Here is a 14,565-nt window from a genome sequence, read left to right on the forward strand (position 1 = left end):
AGATTAGAATAAAAACAGCCTTGAAATATTTCACTTCGTAATGATGAATCAAGAACATTTCATTTTTAAGTTTTTCTTGATATTTTAATGTTTTAATACAGAGCTGTAGATACAGACACTTGAAGCTAACTATATCTTCATTACCAGTGCTTTAAAGCTGACCTCACACTGGGTACTTCTTTTCCACAGGAGCGCCAAAGTCGAATAAACTGAAAGATCCATATTGCTGTGTTGATTTAGATGTTTAATGTTTGATATTGATGCTTTTTGGTGAAGTAGTTATTGTCAGCAGTCTTTCATTGTTTAAAATCTGAGTGTGAGCTTGGTATCTGCTTTTTCACTGAAGAAAAAACAAATTCTGATGCCGAATATGTCAGAAAAACACTCATGTTTTAAAGCTGGACGATTAAATGGTTTTCTCACGTTTCCAGTCTGATTCAACTCTGTATCCATTGCTCTGACCCACTTTTGGATCAAATCATGCTAATTCAACTCAAGATATTTGACCGACACAAATTGAGAGTTTTTGTCAAGATTAAAAACCAAGGATTGGGCCTGATTCACTAAGAACAAAATCCTTTTTTTTCCATTTTAAACATCCTAATTTCATGAATGAATTCTGATAGCTTTGATCCTGTTAGATTACTTTAAATTGGGCTCTGGCTAAAAAAAGCACTGACTATAAATTAGGGCCGTCTGTGTTTGTGTTTATCCTGATGAGATTCAGGTCTTAAATTAAATGATATATTCTTAATTGCATTAATGTTATGTTTTTTTAAGGTATGTGAAAAAGAGGCCTGACTTGCTTGAAATGAGTTGAAATAGCTGCCAATGCAGCAAGAAAAACTTAAAAAGCTTCTAAAAAGAATACATAACGTCCTATTTTGTAACAAAATGCTTGAACATACAGCATGTTATTGGTTTATTGAATTAACATTCCAGTGCTTCTCCTTTAGATCATGCATAGTTTTTTGTGCTATTTAAGTTTTCTTCTTTTACAAACTACTTTTGAAACCACTTCTGGCGTACCTGTTTGACGCTCACCACTCTGTCTCCCTTTTCCCTCCTTTTTCAAACATCTCAATCCATTTTCCTGACATTCATTTACTTTTCACTTCATCCTTGTGTTTTTTTCCCCTGAAGTGCCATCAGCCCCACGTCTCCTCCTCTTTAGCTGTCACAGCCCTTTCATTGTGACTGATTGAGCTGAAAATGTCTGTTTTGTGCTCCTTTTTGCATTAGTCGCATCGAATTTCCTTCATGCTGTTTAAGCATTTTCCTCCTTTTCTATCCTCCACCTTTGTTCCCCGTATTTATCTAAATCCCACCATTAGATTAACAATCGCCTGCCGTGAACTTTGTTCTCCATCATCTCCCACCTCTCTCTCCTCTGCTCGACGTGTGACCCCCTCTTTCTTCACTAACTCTGTTAGCTGGGATCGTTTGTGGCCCGGCTGTGTTGGCTGGATGTGTGATTAATGACACTGCTGTTGATCTCATGGCTGAACATTAATGCAGAACTAAACAGATTCCATCTCCATCTATCATCTAATTTCCCATGCTAAGCTGCGTCTATAGCAGGCTACAGAAAATTGATTCTCTTTTATACTGTGTAGCTGGCACTTTTGTTTAGACCCCTGAGCACAGAGGCAAGTGTACCCACGCTCCCATCCTTGCACACAAACTTAAGTTATTCCCTTGTTAATATATCTGCTTCTGGGCAATACAGATGAAGCAATCATGAGGGATTCAGCTGCAGAAATGTCAAAGAGATTAAACTTTATCTCACCCTCTCTTCATCTCTTCCTTTTCAGGGTTTCCTGAATGCAGTGTTTGAAAGGCTAAAACAGTTCTTGGAATGCTGTGAGTACTCGTCTCTTTCTCTGTCCTCAATCTCTGATCCAAGACTTCTCCCTTCAGTAAACAAACTCTGTTACCGGTGCTTGATCTAATGCATGCCTGAGGCACCTACTTAAAAGTCTAAGATACTTTAGATGAAGTCTTGGTCTCATCATAATCACAGAGCATAATCTAGGTGTCCAAATTAAAAGGTTCAGGCTGACTCATCCTATCCTTTTCATCCATATTAAGAGTTTATCTTTTAAATCACTGCAAATCAGAGGGCCTTTGCCTCAACTTGTGCTCTCTGCTTCATTTAAAGTTTGACATAAGTAAGACTGAGACATGGTTAGATCTTAAAGGAGCAGGTGAAAGACTTTGTAATGTGTCCTCCTGATGAATCAGTCTCACCTTATTCTAGAAAGTGTGAAAATTAAAACCAAGCAACTAATCTTACCTGTATTTCCCTCTGTGCAAATCAAATGTGAGTTAAACTTTTTAACGATCAGAGATTTTTCACTTTGCTGTTTACAACAGCAGTGTTGCAAAGAGTGAAAGATTTAAAATACATCTCCACAGCCTACACATGTAAATAGTTTCCTTCATGTATAGGTACAGTGCCTAAAAAAAAGAATTCACCCCCTTGGATGTTTCACCCTTTTATTGATTTTACAAATCAGTCATGGTCAAAATAATTCAGCTTTTTCACAAAAAAAACCCCTCTTTAATGTCAAAATGTAAACATTTATGTTTGGCAGCATTCTCTACCTTCTACCTTTACAAACCTTCAAGGGCCAGCTACTGAGAAACTTCCCCCCTGCATGATGCTGCCACCACCGTGCTTCACAGTGGGGATGTGCAGTGTTTGGTGTCCGCCAAACATAGGCCTGTCTGAAGGCCAAAAAGCACCACTTTGGTCTCATCAGGTCAAAGAACTTTCTTCATGGAGTCTACCACATGCCTTTTCACAACTTCTAGGCGAGCTTTAATGAGTTTTCTTCAACAGCGTCTTTCTCTTTGTCACCCTCCCATGCAGCTTTGACTGGGGAAGAACCCAAGCAACAGTTGTTCTAATCAGAATCTCTCCCATCTCAGCTGCTGAAGCATAAAACTCCTTCAGAGTTGTCATAGATGTTTTGGTGTCCTCTCTCACTAGTCTCCTTGTGTGGTCAGTCAGTTTGTGAGGACAGGGTTCACTGAACTCTGGGGAAGGTGCAGTGCCTTGGAATTTTTCTGTACCCCTTCTCTGACTTATACTTTTCAGTGACCTTTTCTCTTAATTTAAGCAACTACTTAAAAACTCTGTTAGGATGTGCGTGTTTAGATGACTAGATATTCAACATATCATCCTCACTATGTGGCATTAGAATTACAAGTCAGTAAAAACAATTATAAGATCTTTATATGTTGACACTTGTTGCTGCTGTAGTCTTTTTTTAACTGTTTTAATTTTTAATTAAATGTCATATATCATTGAAGTATTGAACATTATTACTACTGACTGGGGAAAACATCATCTCCAGTGATGTCACCAGTTGATTTCTGAAAAAGCGTTATGAAGCTCAACAATAACTATCACCATAGCACAAATCCTGATTACGCTGAACTTATATGAATTTTCCTGATTGCTTTTTTTGTTTGTTTTATGCCTATTTTAAACTCTGCCATCACTGGGCTCTAACACCAGAGGAGGAACTTTCTCAGCATTTAAAGTTTGGCACAACAGCCAGTTTACGTCCAAGACTGCTCTGGTTGACTCATAGGTTTGCACCGTGGGGAACGTCCTGTGCTGGAAAACCCCATGATTGAAAACTCTGTGACTGACAGCAATGAAAGGTGTATTAACTCACTCCCCCTGTCAGATCTCCCTGTCCAACGGGTGCTTTACTCTCGTCCTTTTGAGTTTTTCCACAACAACACAAAGTGAGATAACTTTCAGACACGACTCCATGAGCTGCCATAGCAGCAGATGTTAGTCAAGTATCATTTTAGATATCAGCAACTACTATCAAGCCCAATGTTTACTCTGCTGATGGCAGTGCAGACAGGGTCAGGGTCCTGTTGGTATTTGGGCTGGGCAGATAGGGGAAGCGGACAGGCAGCTCACAGCCGGGCTGGAGAGAAATATCAGCTCTGCACGGCCTGATAAGGTCAGCTATATAAACGGTGTTTTTTGGGGAAGTCTTTGTGGACCATTCAGATGTCTGGCTGTTCCTTTTTGGATGTTTGTCCTCCAACTGAGGGCATACATCTCTTTCTGTCAGTCACCACATTGTTCAACTTTTTTGCCCTGTCAGAAAAAAAGTAAACATCCTTCAGTTTCAGTGATTTTTCTTAATTGCTTTCTTTGTTTACTTATCTATCTCAGTTTATACACTTGATTTATTTATTCCCCTGTTTGGCCTTTCAGACTTTGATGGCTTTACACAGCATCTGCTTATATTACCGGCTATCCTGTTCACCTAAAAGGAAACAAAAGCACAGGCACAAAGTCAATAAATGCTGTGTAGAGCTCTGATTTCCATAATCTGTGATCTGTACAAAATGTAAAAGAATCCAAAGTCTGAGCAAACTTTACTCAGGTAACTTTTTTAATCATTCCAGTGTCACTTTGAATTTGTAGCTGCTGATGGAATTAAATGGTGTGCTGTATAGGGAAAGGGGAAAGATGGCCCTGGCTGTACAGAAATGATTGGAGAATGGCAGAGTGCGTTACGGTCCGTGCCGATTTCATCAACGAGGATGACAAGGAAGTAAACTACATGGGGCATCTTTATAGTCTCGAGCATCATGAGTGGTTTTATGCAGAATAAATTTACATCATAGAGAGTGAGTCATTCATGGCCATTTTTTTTAAAGTTCTCTTTTCTGTTATGGTACTTATTAAATACAACAGTGCTTGTAATGGGCCCCAAGGGACTATCAATGCAGCTAAAGAGGGTTTTTGACCTTATGGAGGGACGTGTTTGTTGTGAATAGGGCCATTGTGAATTAATCTCTCTATTATCCTTCTTTCTGTACTTGTAACTTAACCTCTACCTGTTTACTTGAGCCTGTAACTTTTTACAACAAATCCATCAGGGCTGGGTTATTAGATACTCAAGAAGATATGATCCATCTAATGCTGCATGTCATACTTGGATTGTTTCCTTTTAAAATTGCAAATCATTTTGAAATCTAATTTGGGATGCATCGCTGCATTACTTTAGAAAATAATGTGCCATGTAATGGCATACCTAACTCTGTTTTTTGAATATGAAGTGTTGCTTTAAATCAGTGGTTCTCACTATCCTGCCAGGTTCCGTAATGACACATCATGAGCCAAATTTGATATATGATATATTTGTCAGTAAATCAAATTTATTGAATAAAGGACGGTGCTTTTGGGACCCTGGATCCTAGTGATAATGGAAATGAAAATAAATGCGTACTGTGCCGTACCAAGCTGAACTGCCCTGCTCGCTGGAAATGACCTATAAGTGAACTTGTCATGGTGGCCTTACTCCTTTGTAGAGAAGGAAAAACAAGCCCTGGAAAGAAAGGAAATAAGCATGTTTTGTTTTCATCTTATTTAGTTTATTTATAAGCATAAATGTAGAAGTGTCCCACACTGACTGTGTAGCATTATTTAGTAACAAGCTTTTCAACGATAAATATTTTCACTGATTCTTCTGATTTAAATCAGTTTTTGTGCTATGAATGTTGCAAAGGTATACAAAAAATCTGTAACTCACTTTATCAAATGACTAGAATTCAAACTAGATAGATTTTGGAGACTTCATATCAACTGATGATGCTAATAGCCCTTTTTTTGTTTGTTTCAGGTCGGCAGGTTGGTCCAGATAGCACATGCAGAGAAAAGCTGGAGAAGACAATCATACTGTACACTAAAGTTGTAAGTTTAATGTAACTTTTGCATTTCATTATTTATATTTTAATTGCTCTATATAATTTTAAGGGTGTGCAGTGTGACTTGTAAGAACTTGCACACTAATTTAAAGTGTTTAACTGCCCCCTCAATGTTTGTTCTCTTCTATTCCTGTCCATTTTTGTCCATGTAGTTATTAGATTTCCTGGAGTCCCATCCCTGTGCATTTATACCCTTGATCCAGCGTTCCCTTGAATTTGCCGTCAGCTACGTCTTCACACCTGCAGGAGAGGGAGTCACCTTTGAACGCTTCATTGTTCAGTGCATGAACCTGATCAAAATGATTGTAAAAAACGACGCCTACAAACCTGCCAAGAACATCGATGGTAAGATATGAGGGCTTTGAGAAAGGAGAGCAGAACAGGTGGGGAATAAAGGATGTAAGAAGTAAGGACAGGAGGGAGTTTAAAGGACTCGGAAATGAGTGATAAGAATTGAAGGCATGTAGGAGGAGAAAGAAGTTAGAACTGAAAGTATTGGATTCTAGCTCTATAATGGAGGCCAGCTGAAGACATACGAGCTCTTTAAAGCTCAGTTTTTTCTGAAAGCACAACGTTCTAATAACATCACTGTCACCATACCTTTCCATGGCTTATGTTTATTTCAAGCTGTCACAGGCCTCCGGTGCTTCATTAGCTTTGGAGCACAACACTTTGTCTTTGTTCTGCCACTGTGGGCTCTTGTGTGCTGAATTGAAGATTTTTTTTTTTCTTTCAGTTGACAGATAGGAAGTGTGCTTTTTCTAGGTTTGTGTTCCTTTGTTTCACATGGGTGTTTGAGTGTGTGGACCTGATGTCTACCTTTGGGTTGTAGTTTTTTTCATGTACAATTTTGGTGTTTGTATACATGGTATTTGAAAACTTGACATTTCTGGGGTGAAATGCATGTGTGGAGACAAATAGTCAAATGTTCCACCACAATTTTACCCACAAATTATACTGCTATCCCCTTGTAAAATGTCTTTGTGAATTTAGGGAGAGCTGATGGCTGAACATATCAGGTAATATTCAAGAAACATCACACAAAGCAAGCGGACAGGGGAGATCTGGGAGAACATAAAGTGATTCACCAGCCCAACTTGTTGAGCTCAGATACCGATCCTATACCTGGCCCTTTAGTATCAGACAATTCTGACACCTAAGCATTACCAGTGCCAAACTAATAAGAGATATTCCTTACTGTGAAGATGAACTTGGTGTGATTTATGTCCAAGACAGCATCAGATTTTCCTTACTTTGTAAAACGACTTTGAATAAATTAAACATATTCAGGTTCAGGGGCTGACACAAAAGGTTTTAACTTTTATCCTGAGTGATGATTTCCATTGTGTTTTGTGAAGTTAACAACTTTCAGTTTCTTTTGTAGAGGAAGTATCTGATTTTACTATGTACAGTCTGGATTCCTGCTAGTCATGAGTAGGGAAGTTCTCTTATGGCAGCGCTCTGTGATTGTAGTGATGTACAGACCCACAGCAGGCGAGAGTTTTGCTTTCTGCTGCTACTGGTCATTTGATGTTTTGACTGGAGAGCCTTTTTAATCAAATCAGCACCTTACCAGTCTTATATACAACCCTAATTCCAAAAAAGTTGGTACGCTGGGCAAAATATTCATAAAAAACAGAATACAATAATTTGCAAATCTCATAAACCGATATTTTGTTCACAATAGAACATAAATATTTTTTTTCAATTTAACGAAAGAATAATAACTCATTCTGAGTATGATAGCAGAAACACATCTCAAAAAAGTATGGATGGGGTAACAAAAGGCTAGAAAAGTAAGTTACAGTAAGCTTTAAAAAAACTAAGCTATAGCTAAAATAGCTATGTAGCTAAGTTAGCTACGTAGCTCCTATCTATAACTAAGTTAGGTTTTAGAATGTAAGCTTTAGCAAATGTAGCTAAAGATAACAGCTACGCAGATACGTACCTCATTTAGCTGCTTTGTGAGCTCAGCTTTAGCTACACTAGCTGTGTAACATCACTGGCTACGTAACTCACTTATTTACACAGCTTATGTAGCTAACAGAGCTAGCTGTTAGAATTTAGTCATTGAGGACAAGCTTTTTTCTGTAAGTGGACTTTTTTCTCAGCTTTATTAAATGTTTTGTAATCAGGTTTTGCAGGTTAGGTTTTTCACTTTTGGTAAAAGTAGGGACCCACAGCCAGTCAGAGTTGTGCTTTCTGCTGCCTCTGAGATAAAGGTCTAGATGTTTAATCTGGGATTAAATTATATGAAGACCTGTTTGAGATGTAGTTGCACAAACAATGGCTTAGTTTTAGCTAAAGCTCACATAGCTACATGATTAAAGACCCTATAAAGTGAAAATAAATCTGTATTTAGGTCTGTTGTATGACAGGTGTCTGTGTTATGAACCCCCAGGCCAAATTTCAGTCAAATTAAACATCTCTAGGTTTATAAAATTAAGCTTCAAAATCATGAAAAACAAGGCAGTAAAATCTGCTCTAGGATCAGCCTATTTCAACTGTTTCCTACTTGAGAGTCCTAACAGACTACAACTAATGCCATGTGAAACAGTGCGATGCAGCACACCATTTTTATCCCATTCCTCAATTTCTAGTTTTGTCTTTGCCACTTGCATTGACATGAGTGAGTAAGGACAAAGTGAGACCGAAACACCCTGGGAGTGTTCTACAAGAGGAGTTTCTTTCCCTTTTCTCTCTCTCAAAGCTTGTTAGCTTTCTTTTAAAAGGAGAGGACACTGGTGCATTAATGATGTATAGATCTATGATTCATGTGTTATGCACTAACTGGCAAAACTGTTGACCTTACAGCCATGAAATCACATCTGTTTCTCCAACACTAAAATTAAAGTGCTATGTGTCTTCTTGTTTTAGCACAAGGGGAGACTGAAATTTCTAGGGTAGAGATGCTGCTGTGAGGACACAGCGTGCCGCCTTTTATTTCGTTCACTTCTAACCAAAGTTTAAATCACACTTGTATGCTGCATACTTTTATATTTCGAAAGTCATACTAAATGTACTTTAACCTGATTATTTTTGTATTGCTTTGGAATGCACTAAGGTAACATGATTAAGAAGTGAAGGAAGTAGAAAGACAATTGCAGAGTAAATCCGAGGGTAATGTGATTGGTTTTTGATATCTTTCTTTTCTTTGTTCTGTCTCCTGATTCTGTTTGCCCTTTCTCCTTCAGACAGTAAACCGGAGAGTCTGGAGGCTCACAAGATCAAGACAGCCTTCTTCACACACCCAACTCTGACAGAGATTGGACGCCGGCTGGTTTCACACTACTTCCTGCTCACAGAGGAAGAGCTGGCAATGTGGGAGGAGGACCCAGAGAGCTTTGGTAATAGCACATCAGCAGATACTCAGGCTTATCTACTCATGCAGACTGGCAGAGTTGACAGGCATGTCTTTGGGAAGAACAGAATAGTGAAGGTTAGCCAGCTTCACATTTTCTTTTTAATCTAGATAGAAAGATACCTGCTCATGAATGCAGAATCTTCTGTAAGTCCACAGTAAAAGTGAGATTAATAGAGTGTAGTTTCTTGCAGGAAAGCCATCATTTAGTACAGATGAAGAGGAGGAACTCAGTGGCAAAAATGCAGTCTTGAAACCCATCATGTCATCTCATATTGATGTAGCCTCTGATGGTGACAGCTTATATTTAGGGGTTTTGGTTTGATGAAGGATTTCTGACACATGGAGATGTACCACAAAGTGAGTTCAACATATCCAGGCTTCCTTTAAGTAAGTAGATGCCACATGGCTTAAAGCTCCAGTCAGAAATATCTGTACTGTAAGGTTGTCAGGAACTTTCTCTGCTGACAGGCCCTCTGCTTGTATGCAGGCTCACTGGACTTTTTTATTTTGCACTTTCTTGCACAAAAATTAACAGTCACCTGCTGTCTGCTTCTGTCATTGATATAATGAGAAGAGATAATGAAAGCTTGACAGTTATTGGGATTAAAAACATATCTGCTGTTGCTTTGTAGGAGAAGGAAGTTAATTAGTTAATTCTGATATTAGTCAATTAGTTGATTTTGCCATTCAACAAATTGTCAGTGCCTCCTGTTAATTTCTAATGGGAAAACTTTGCACAGTACAAAACTTAATCTGCAACAGAGAAGCACATGATAATCAGGGGACTGTAATTAGGTCTAATAGCCTTTCATGCCTTGAAAATACTCAGAAGAGCTGCCAAATCAAAGTCAAAATAATTTATTGAAAATGTTATTATGTTCCAATAACAAAAGACTAATCATTTTCATCACCAGTGTTTTGTTGTTAAACCAGCTGTGTTGAATCTAGTTCTCAGAATGATTAAATGTCTGTGCCCTAGTTGTTCTTTTACTGTATGGATGATCTGCTGAGGAAAAATCTTAAAAAATAATTATCAAAAAAAAAAAGTTAATTTTTCAACATAGTTTAATGCAACAAGTCAAACTTCCATATATTCTAGATCCATCACATACAAAGTAAAATATCTAAAGTTTATTTTCTGTTTGATCTTGATGATTACAACCTCTACAGTAGATGATGAAAATCAGAAATCTGTATCTCAAATATTGTGGAAAAGTCCGATTTCTTGTAAGTTATATCTGTCCTGATAGTCTTATCCATTGGTCCTCAACCTGGGGTCCGGGAGCCCCTTGGGGGGTGGGGGGGGCACCAGTGATTTCAGGGGGGACACGAGGCTCTGTCTGCTTTGAGGGTGCCAAAATTAGATTCACTCTTACTAACTAAAATCATGATAAAACACTTATTAATAGCTTCTTTATCTTGTTGCAACGATCTCATGATAAGAAAACCTTTGTGTGGGGCTATTTTATATAGATCTGAACAATGAAAACTTTGAAATTTGATATTATTTTTTGACATCCATGTATAACCTTTTGTTTGTGTGGGTCCTGGGGGGCTTCAGCGCCTCTATGATACAAGTAAGGGGGACTCATTGGGGAAAAAGGTTGGGAACCACTGGTCTGATCAACTAATTAATGCAAAACCCCTGCGCAGATTTCCTGAGCCGTTATTCTCCAACTCTGGTTCAGCATTCATGGGGAAGACTGCTGACTTGACAGCTGTCCAGAAGACAATCATTGAAACCTTCCACCAGTCTTAATTTCATCGACTGAAGCTGTGCCTAAAAATGTTCATCGACTACCTTTTTTTCCATGAGAAGGACGAGACTAAGACTAGCCAAAAATGGATATTTGATTACTGAAATTCTTTTTAAAAAGTAAGTTTGTTTTTTGGGAAGGAGACTAAAACGAGACTAAAATGTAATTCAGTTTTTGTTAGATATGCAAAATCTGTGATATTTCACCACTGTTGGTAAATCCACCAAAACACAATGTATCTGTTGCTCTTCTTCCTCTCTAAAACTGGACAAAATGTTTTTGATTTTCTGTTGACCAAAACTAGAGTACAACTTTAAAGGGTAGAAATGCTTAACATGTGACTAAAACTAATGAACATTTTAATCTTAGTACTAAGACCAAGAATAAAATACAGAACTGCTGTCAAAATTAACACTGCTCTCCACAAAGAGGGTAAGCCATAGAAGTTATTTCTTAAAAGGCAGGCTGTTCTCAGAGGCTGTTTCAAAGCATATTAATGTAAATTTGGCTGGAAGGGAAAAGTGGTAAAAACATTAAGAATTGATAAACTTACAAGTTATTTTATTGCCAACATTAATTGTATGCTTCCCTAGTACGGAGACTGTTCTCCAAGCTGACAGTCTGGCTTCTTATCTGGCCGGTGGCTCCTTTTCTGCATGCCATGCCCCCCTTCCCCTCTCCCTAGTCTAACTCTATCCACTGTTGCCAACTAAATAAAAGTAAAATATAAAGAATAAGGAGACAACAACACTTTCCAGCTGCTTTTAAGCCTCAGCTCTGAACAGTCACAAGTTTGGACTTACCAATTTGTGACTGTTAATTTGGATTTTTTTGTTCAACCTTCAAATTTACATGCCGTCTTTCATAAGTTGCTGGTCTTTTTGTCTTTGAGCCTTGCTGATGTTGAAGAGGCTATAGCAGTGACCTAACCAGGCTAACATAGAGGTAGCTTCATGAATTGAGGCTAGACTCAACAGACCAGGTTTATCCTCTGGTCTCACTTCATCGTACACCCTTTGAAAGCTGCCTTTGTGCCCCTGTCATTGTTTACAGTCCAGCTAGAAATGTTAAACAGAAAAACTGACTTGAAACAACCTCTACAACCATGTTAGCTGCATCTATTTACTGTATATATGCCATTTTATTCAGAACATAAAAGGTGCTGGTAGGTAGTAGGTTCTGGGTTTGCATTACAGCCAATGCACATGGATGGTTTTCCTGCATAATGCTGGCACAAAGAGGAGGAAGTCTTGGCTCGGGCTTTCCTCTATCCAGATATCCAATGTCTATACAAGAAAGCCTCAAAGTTTTGGCTGCTGCCCCAGAAATCGATTCATTTTCTGCGATACTCTGTGGGTGCAGAGTTAGCATTTTATTAAAGCAGCGACCTTCACCCACACAATAAAATCTTATTAGGATGATGCATTTCTGTAGTGGTGGTGCTGTTGGGGTTTGGTTTTGTGTTGAAGACACAAATCAAAGCCCTTTTGGTGTTCTTAATAGGTCATTTTAATGTGGTAACCTGCAGAATTTAAAAGTGTTTCCAGTTTCACCCAATTTCATTCATTTTATGTGTTTGTGCATTGTCATTTCCTAAATTCAGTAATTTAGTCATGTATGATTACTTATGTTAGTAATATAACTACTTGTAAGTAAAGGAAATGTACCTCGAGGAGAAACACTTGCCACTTTGATAATCTTGTATAATGAGCTGATGCTGACTCCCCTTGAAAAAAATGAAATGGACTAGGGAGTAACTATCTTGGTGTTGATTAAAGCTTTGGCAGCAATTGAGATGTCAATAACAGACTTTACTTTTCTCGCAGCCTGGAGCCCCTGCAGGCTTGATGTAATGACACTGATTGCTCAGATATAACACTTTATAAAGCCAAGACCGCACAGGCCCAGTGCTGTAGTTAAGAGTATTGACTTTTTGGATTCAGTTCTACTGTCAGACAGAACAACACACAAGTGTGGAGAAATTCATTTGCACTTTTGCTCTGACAAGATGTACAATGTTCTGCAGCCTTGGCCAGAGATAACCGTTTTTCATCTCACAATATGGTGGCCTCGTAGCAGTGTTTGCCTGCCAGTCCTCCATAGACAACCAGTCACATCTCTTCTCTTCTCTTCTCTTCTCTTCTCTTCTCTTCTCTTCTCTTCTCTTCTCTTCTCTTCTCTTCTCTTCTCTTCTCTTCTCTTCTCTTTGCAGCTGTCGAAGAAACAGGGGGTGACTCTTGGAAATACAGTCTAAGGGTAAGTATTGAAACATGTAGACTCTGTAAATGTGCTTTATTTTTTTAATAATAATTTGAAAATTGGAGAAACAAACTCATGCAGAATAGTTGTCAGTACCTTTGTACATTTCAGGCACCTTTGTGTTTATAGGTGCCAAGTGATTGTGGTTGTGTACACAGTACTCAAACTTTTCTGCCAAAAACATCATGGTAGCTTCTTTATCTTGGTGCATCTAGCTTATCACCATCTAGGAACAATGGTAAAAATGGTAACAGGAAATAAAAAACAAAGTGACTGGCCTGATGTGTTCATGAAAATAAACTCTTAAAAGTCTAGTTTACCATGTTAAAAGACAAAAGCAGAGCTTTATACCACAGTCCAACTGTTAAACTGTAAAAGTTTTGATTCAATAATCCCTATTCTCATTTGTAACTGAAGAGATAAACCACATAATCAAACTATTTTTGTTCTTGACTTGGAAAAACAATTTATTTTAGGACTTTATCCAGTCTTTTTCTCTTTCAGTCTACATTATGTTGACCATATATAGATATAGCACATAATCATTTAAAATACAGAAGGCTCATAGCTTATCTTCAAATGTTCCCGCACCTCTGAAGATTGTTTTTAAAGACATTGTAAGCTATTGGGGAACTAAAAAGTTTTCAGAGTTGTCTCAAACATATTTTTAAGTGCATTTCTAAAACAAAATGGGTTATGAGTCTTGAATTTTTTGGAGAAAACTGACAAATTAATGTAATAGTAGACATTTAACATAGCTTGAATAGAATGATCCTTGTCTCATCAACAGGTGTTGGATGATAAGACTGAGATTAGAATGAGGCTTTTTCAAATGAATATTCCACTATTTGGGGTGACTGCATTACTGTAAATACATTACAGCTTTAAAATTCTGTAGCTGGGATGTAAGTTGGCAGTCTTTTAGCTATTTCAACAAATTATGACATAATGTCTTTAATTTTAAAATTGAAAACAAAAAGTAACAGCAAAGACTGATATGAGCAGATGGCGAAAGCACATTAGATTAAAAATCAAACTGACCATTGACATGGGACTCTGCATGGACATTTTTTACAGACCAAATGCATTAGGCAAAATGTAACCTGCCCAAGCACGCTTGACCCCAAAAGCCTATTCTGTTTGACCAATTTCTCTATACTGCACTGAAACACAGGACACACTAAACACAGCTGGCCCTGACATGGATGGAAAAGGGGGCACTTTACAATTGCTCATGCACATGCACAAACACAGGTGCACGCCATTCATGTGGCGCATAATCGATGTGACCATGGCAGAGTTCTAGAGGGATGTATTTGATGAAAATAACTCACAAATTAGTAAAGTTACAGTCATGTTGTCTATGTATTTCTTCATTGTGCTGACTCTGGGAGGGGAGACGAGCATGCTTCAGCACAGTACAGGGCAACTGGCCCC

The 14,565-nt window shown here is 38.2% G+C and overlaps 1 protein-coding gene across 1 annotated transcript in view; it reads left to right on the top strand.

The window, feature by feature from the left end:
- The window catches only part of ipo11 (importin 11), a 261,649-nt gene that overhangs the window by 67,830 nt on the left and 179,254 nt on the right, over nt 1-14,565 (top strand). The window contains exons 8-12 of the mRNA XM_041787347.1: nt 1,815-1,863; nt 5,664-5,734; nt 5,901-6,093; nt 8,943-9,095; nt 13,082-13,125. Of these exons, the coding sequence (XP_041643281.1) occupies nt 1,815-1,863; nt 5,664-5,734; nt 5,901-6,093; nt 8,943-9,095; nt 13,082-13,125 (510 nt within the window). The remainder of the gene's footprint in view (nt 1-1,814; nt 1,864-5,663; nt 5,735-5,900; nt 6,094-8,942; nt 9,096-13,081; nt 13,126-14,565) is intronic.

This window comes from Cheilinus undulatus, linkage group 5, assembly GCF_018320785.1.
Source record: "Cheilinus undulatus linkage group 5, ASM1832078v1, whole genome shotgun sequence".
In the NCBI taxonomy this organism is placed as follows: domain Eukaryota; kingdom Metazoa; phylum Chordata; class Actinopteri; order Labriformes; family Labridae; genus Cheilinus; species Cheilinus undulatus.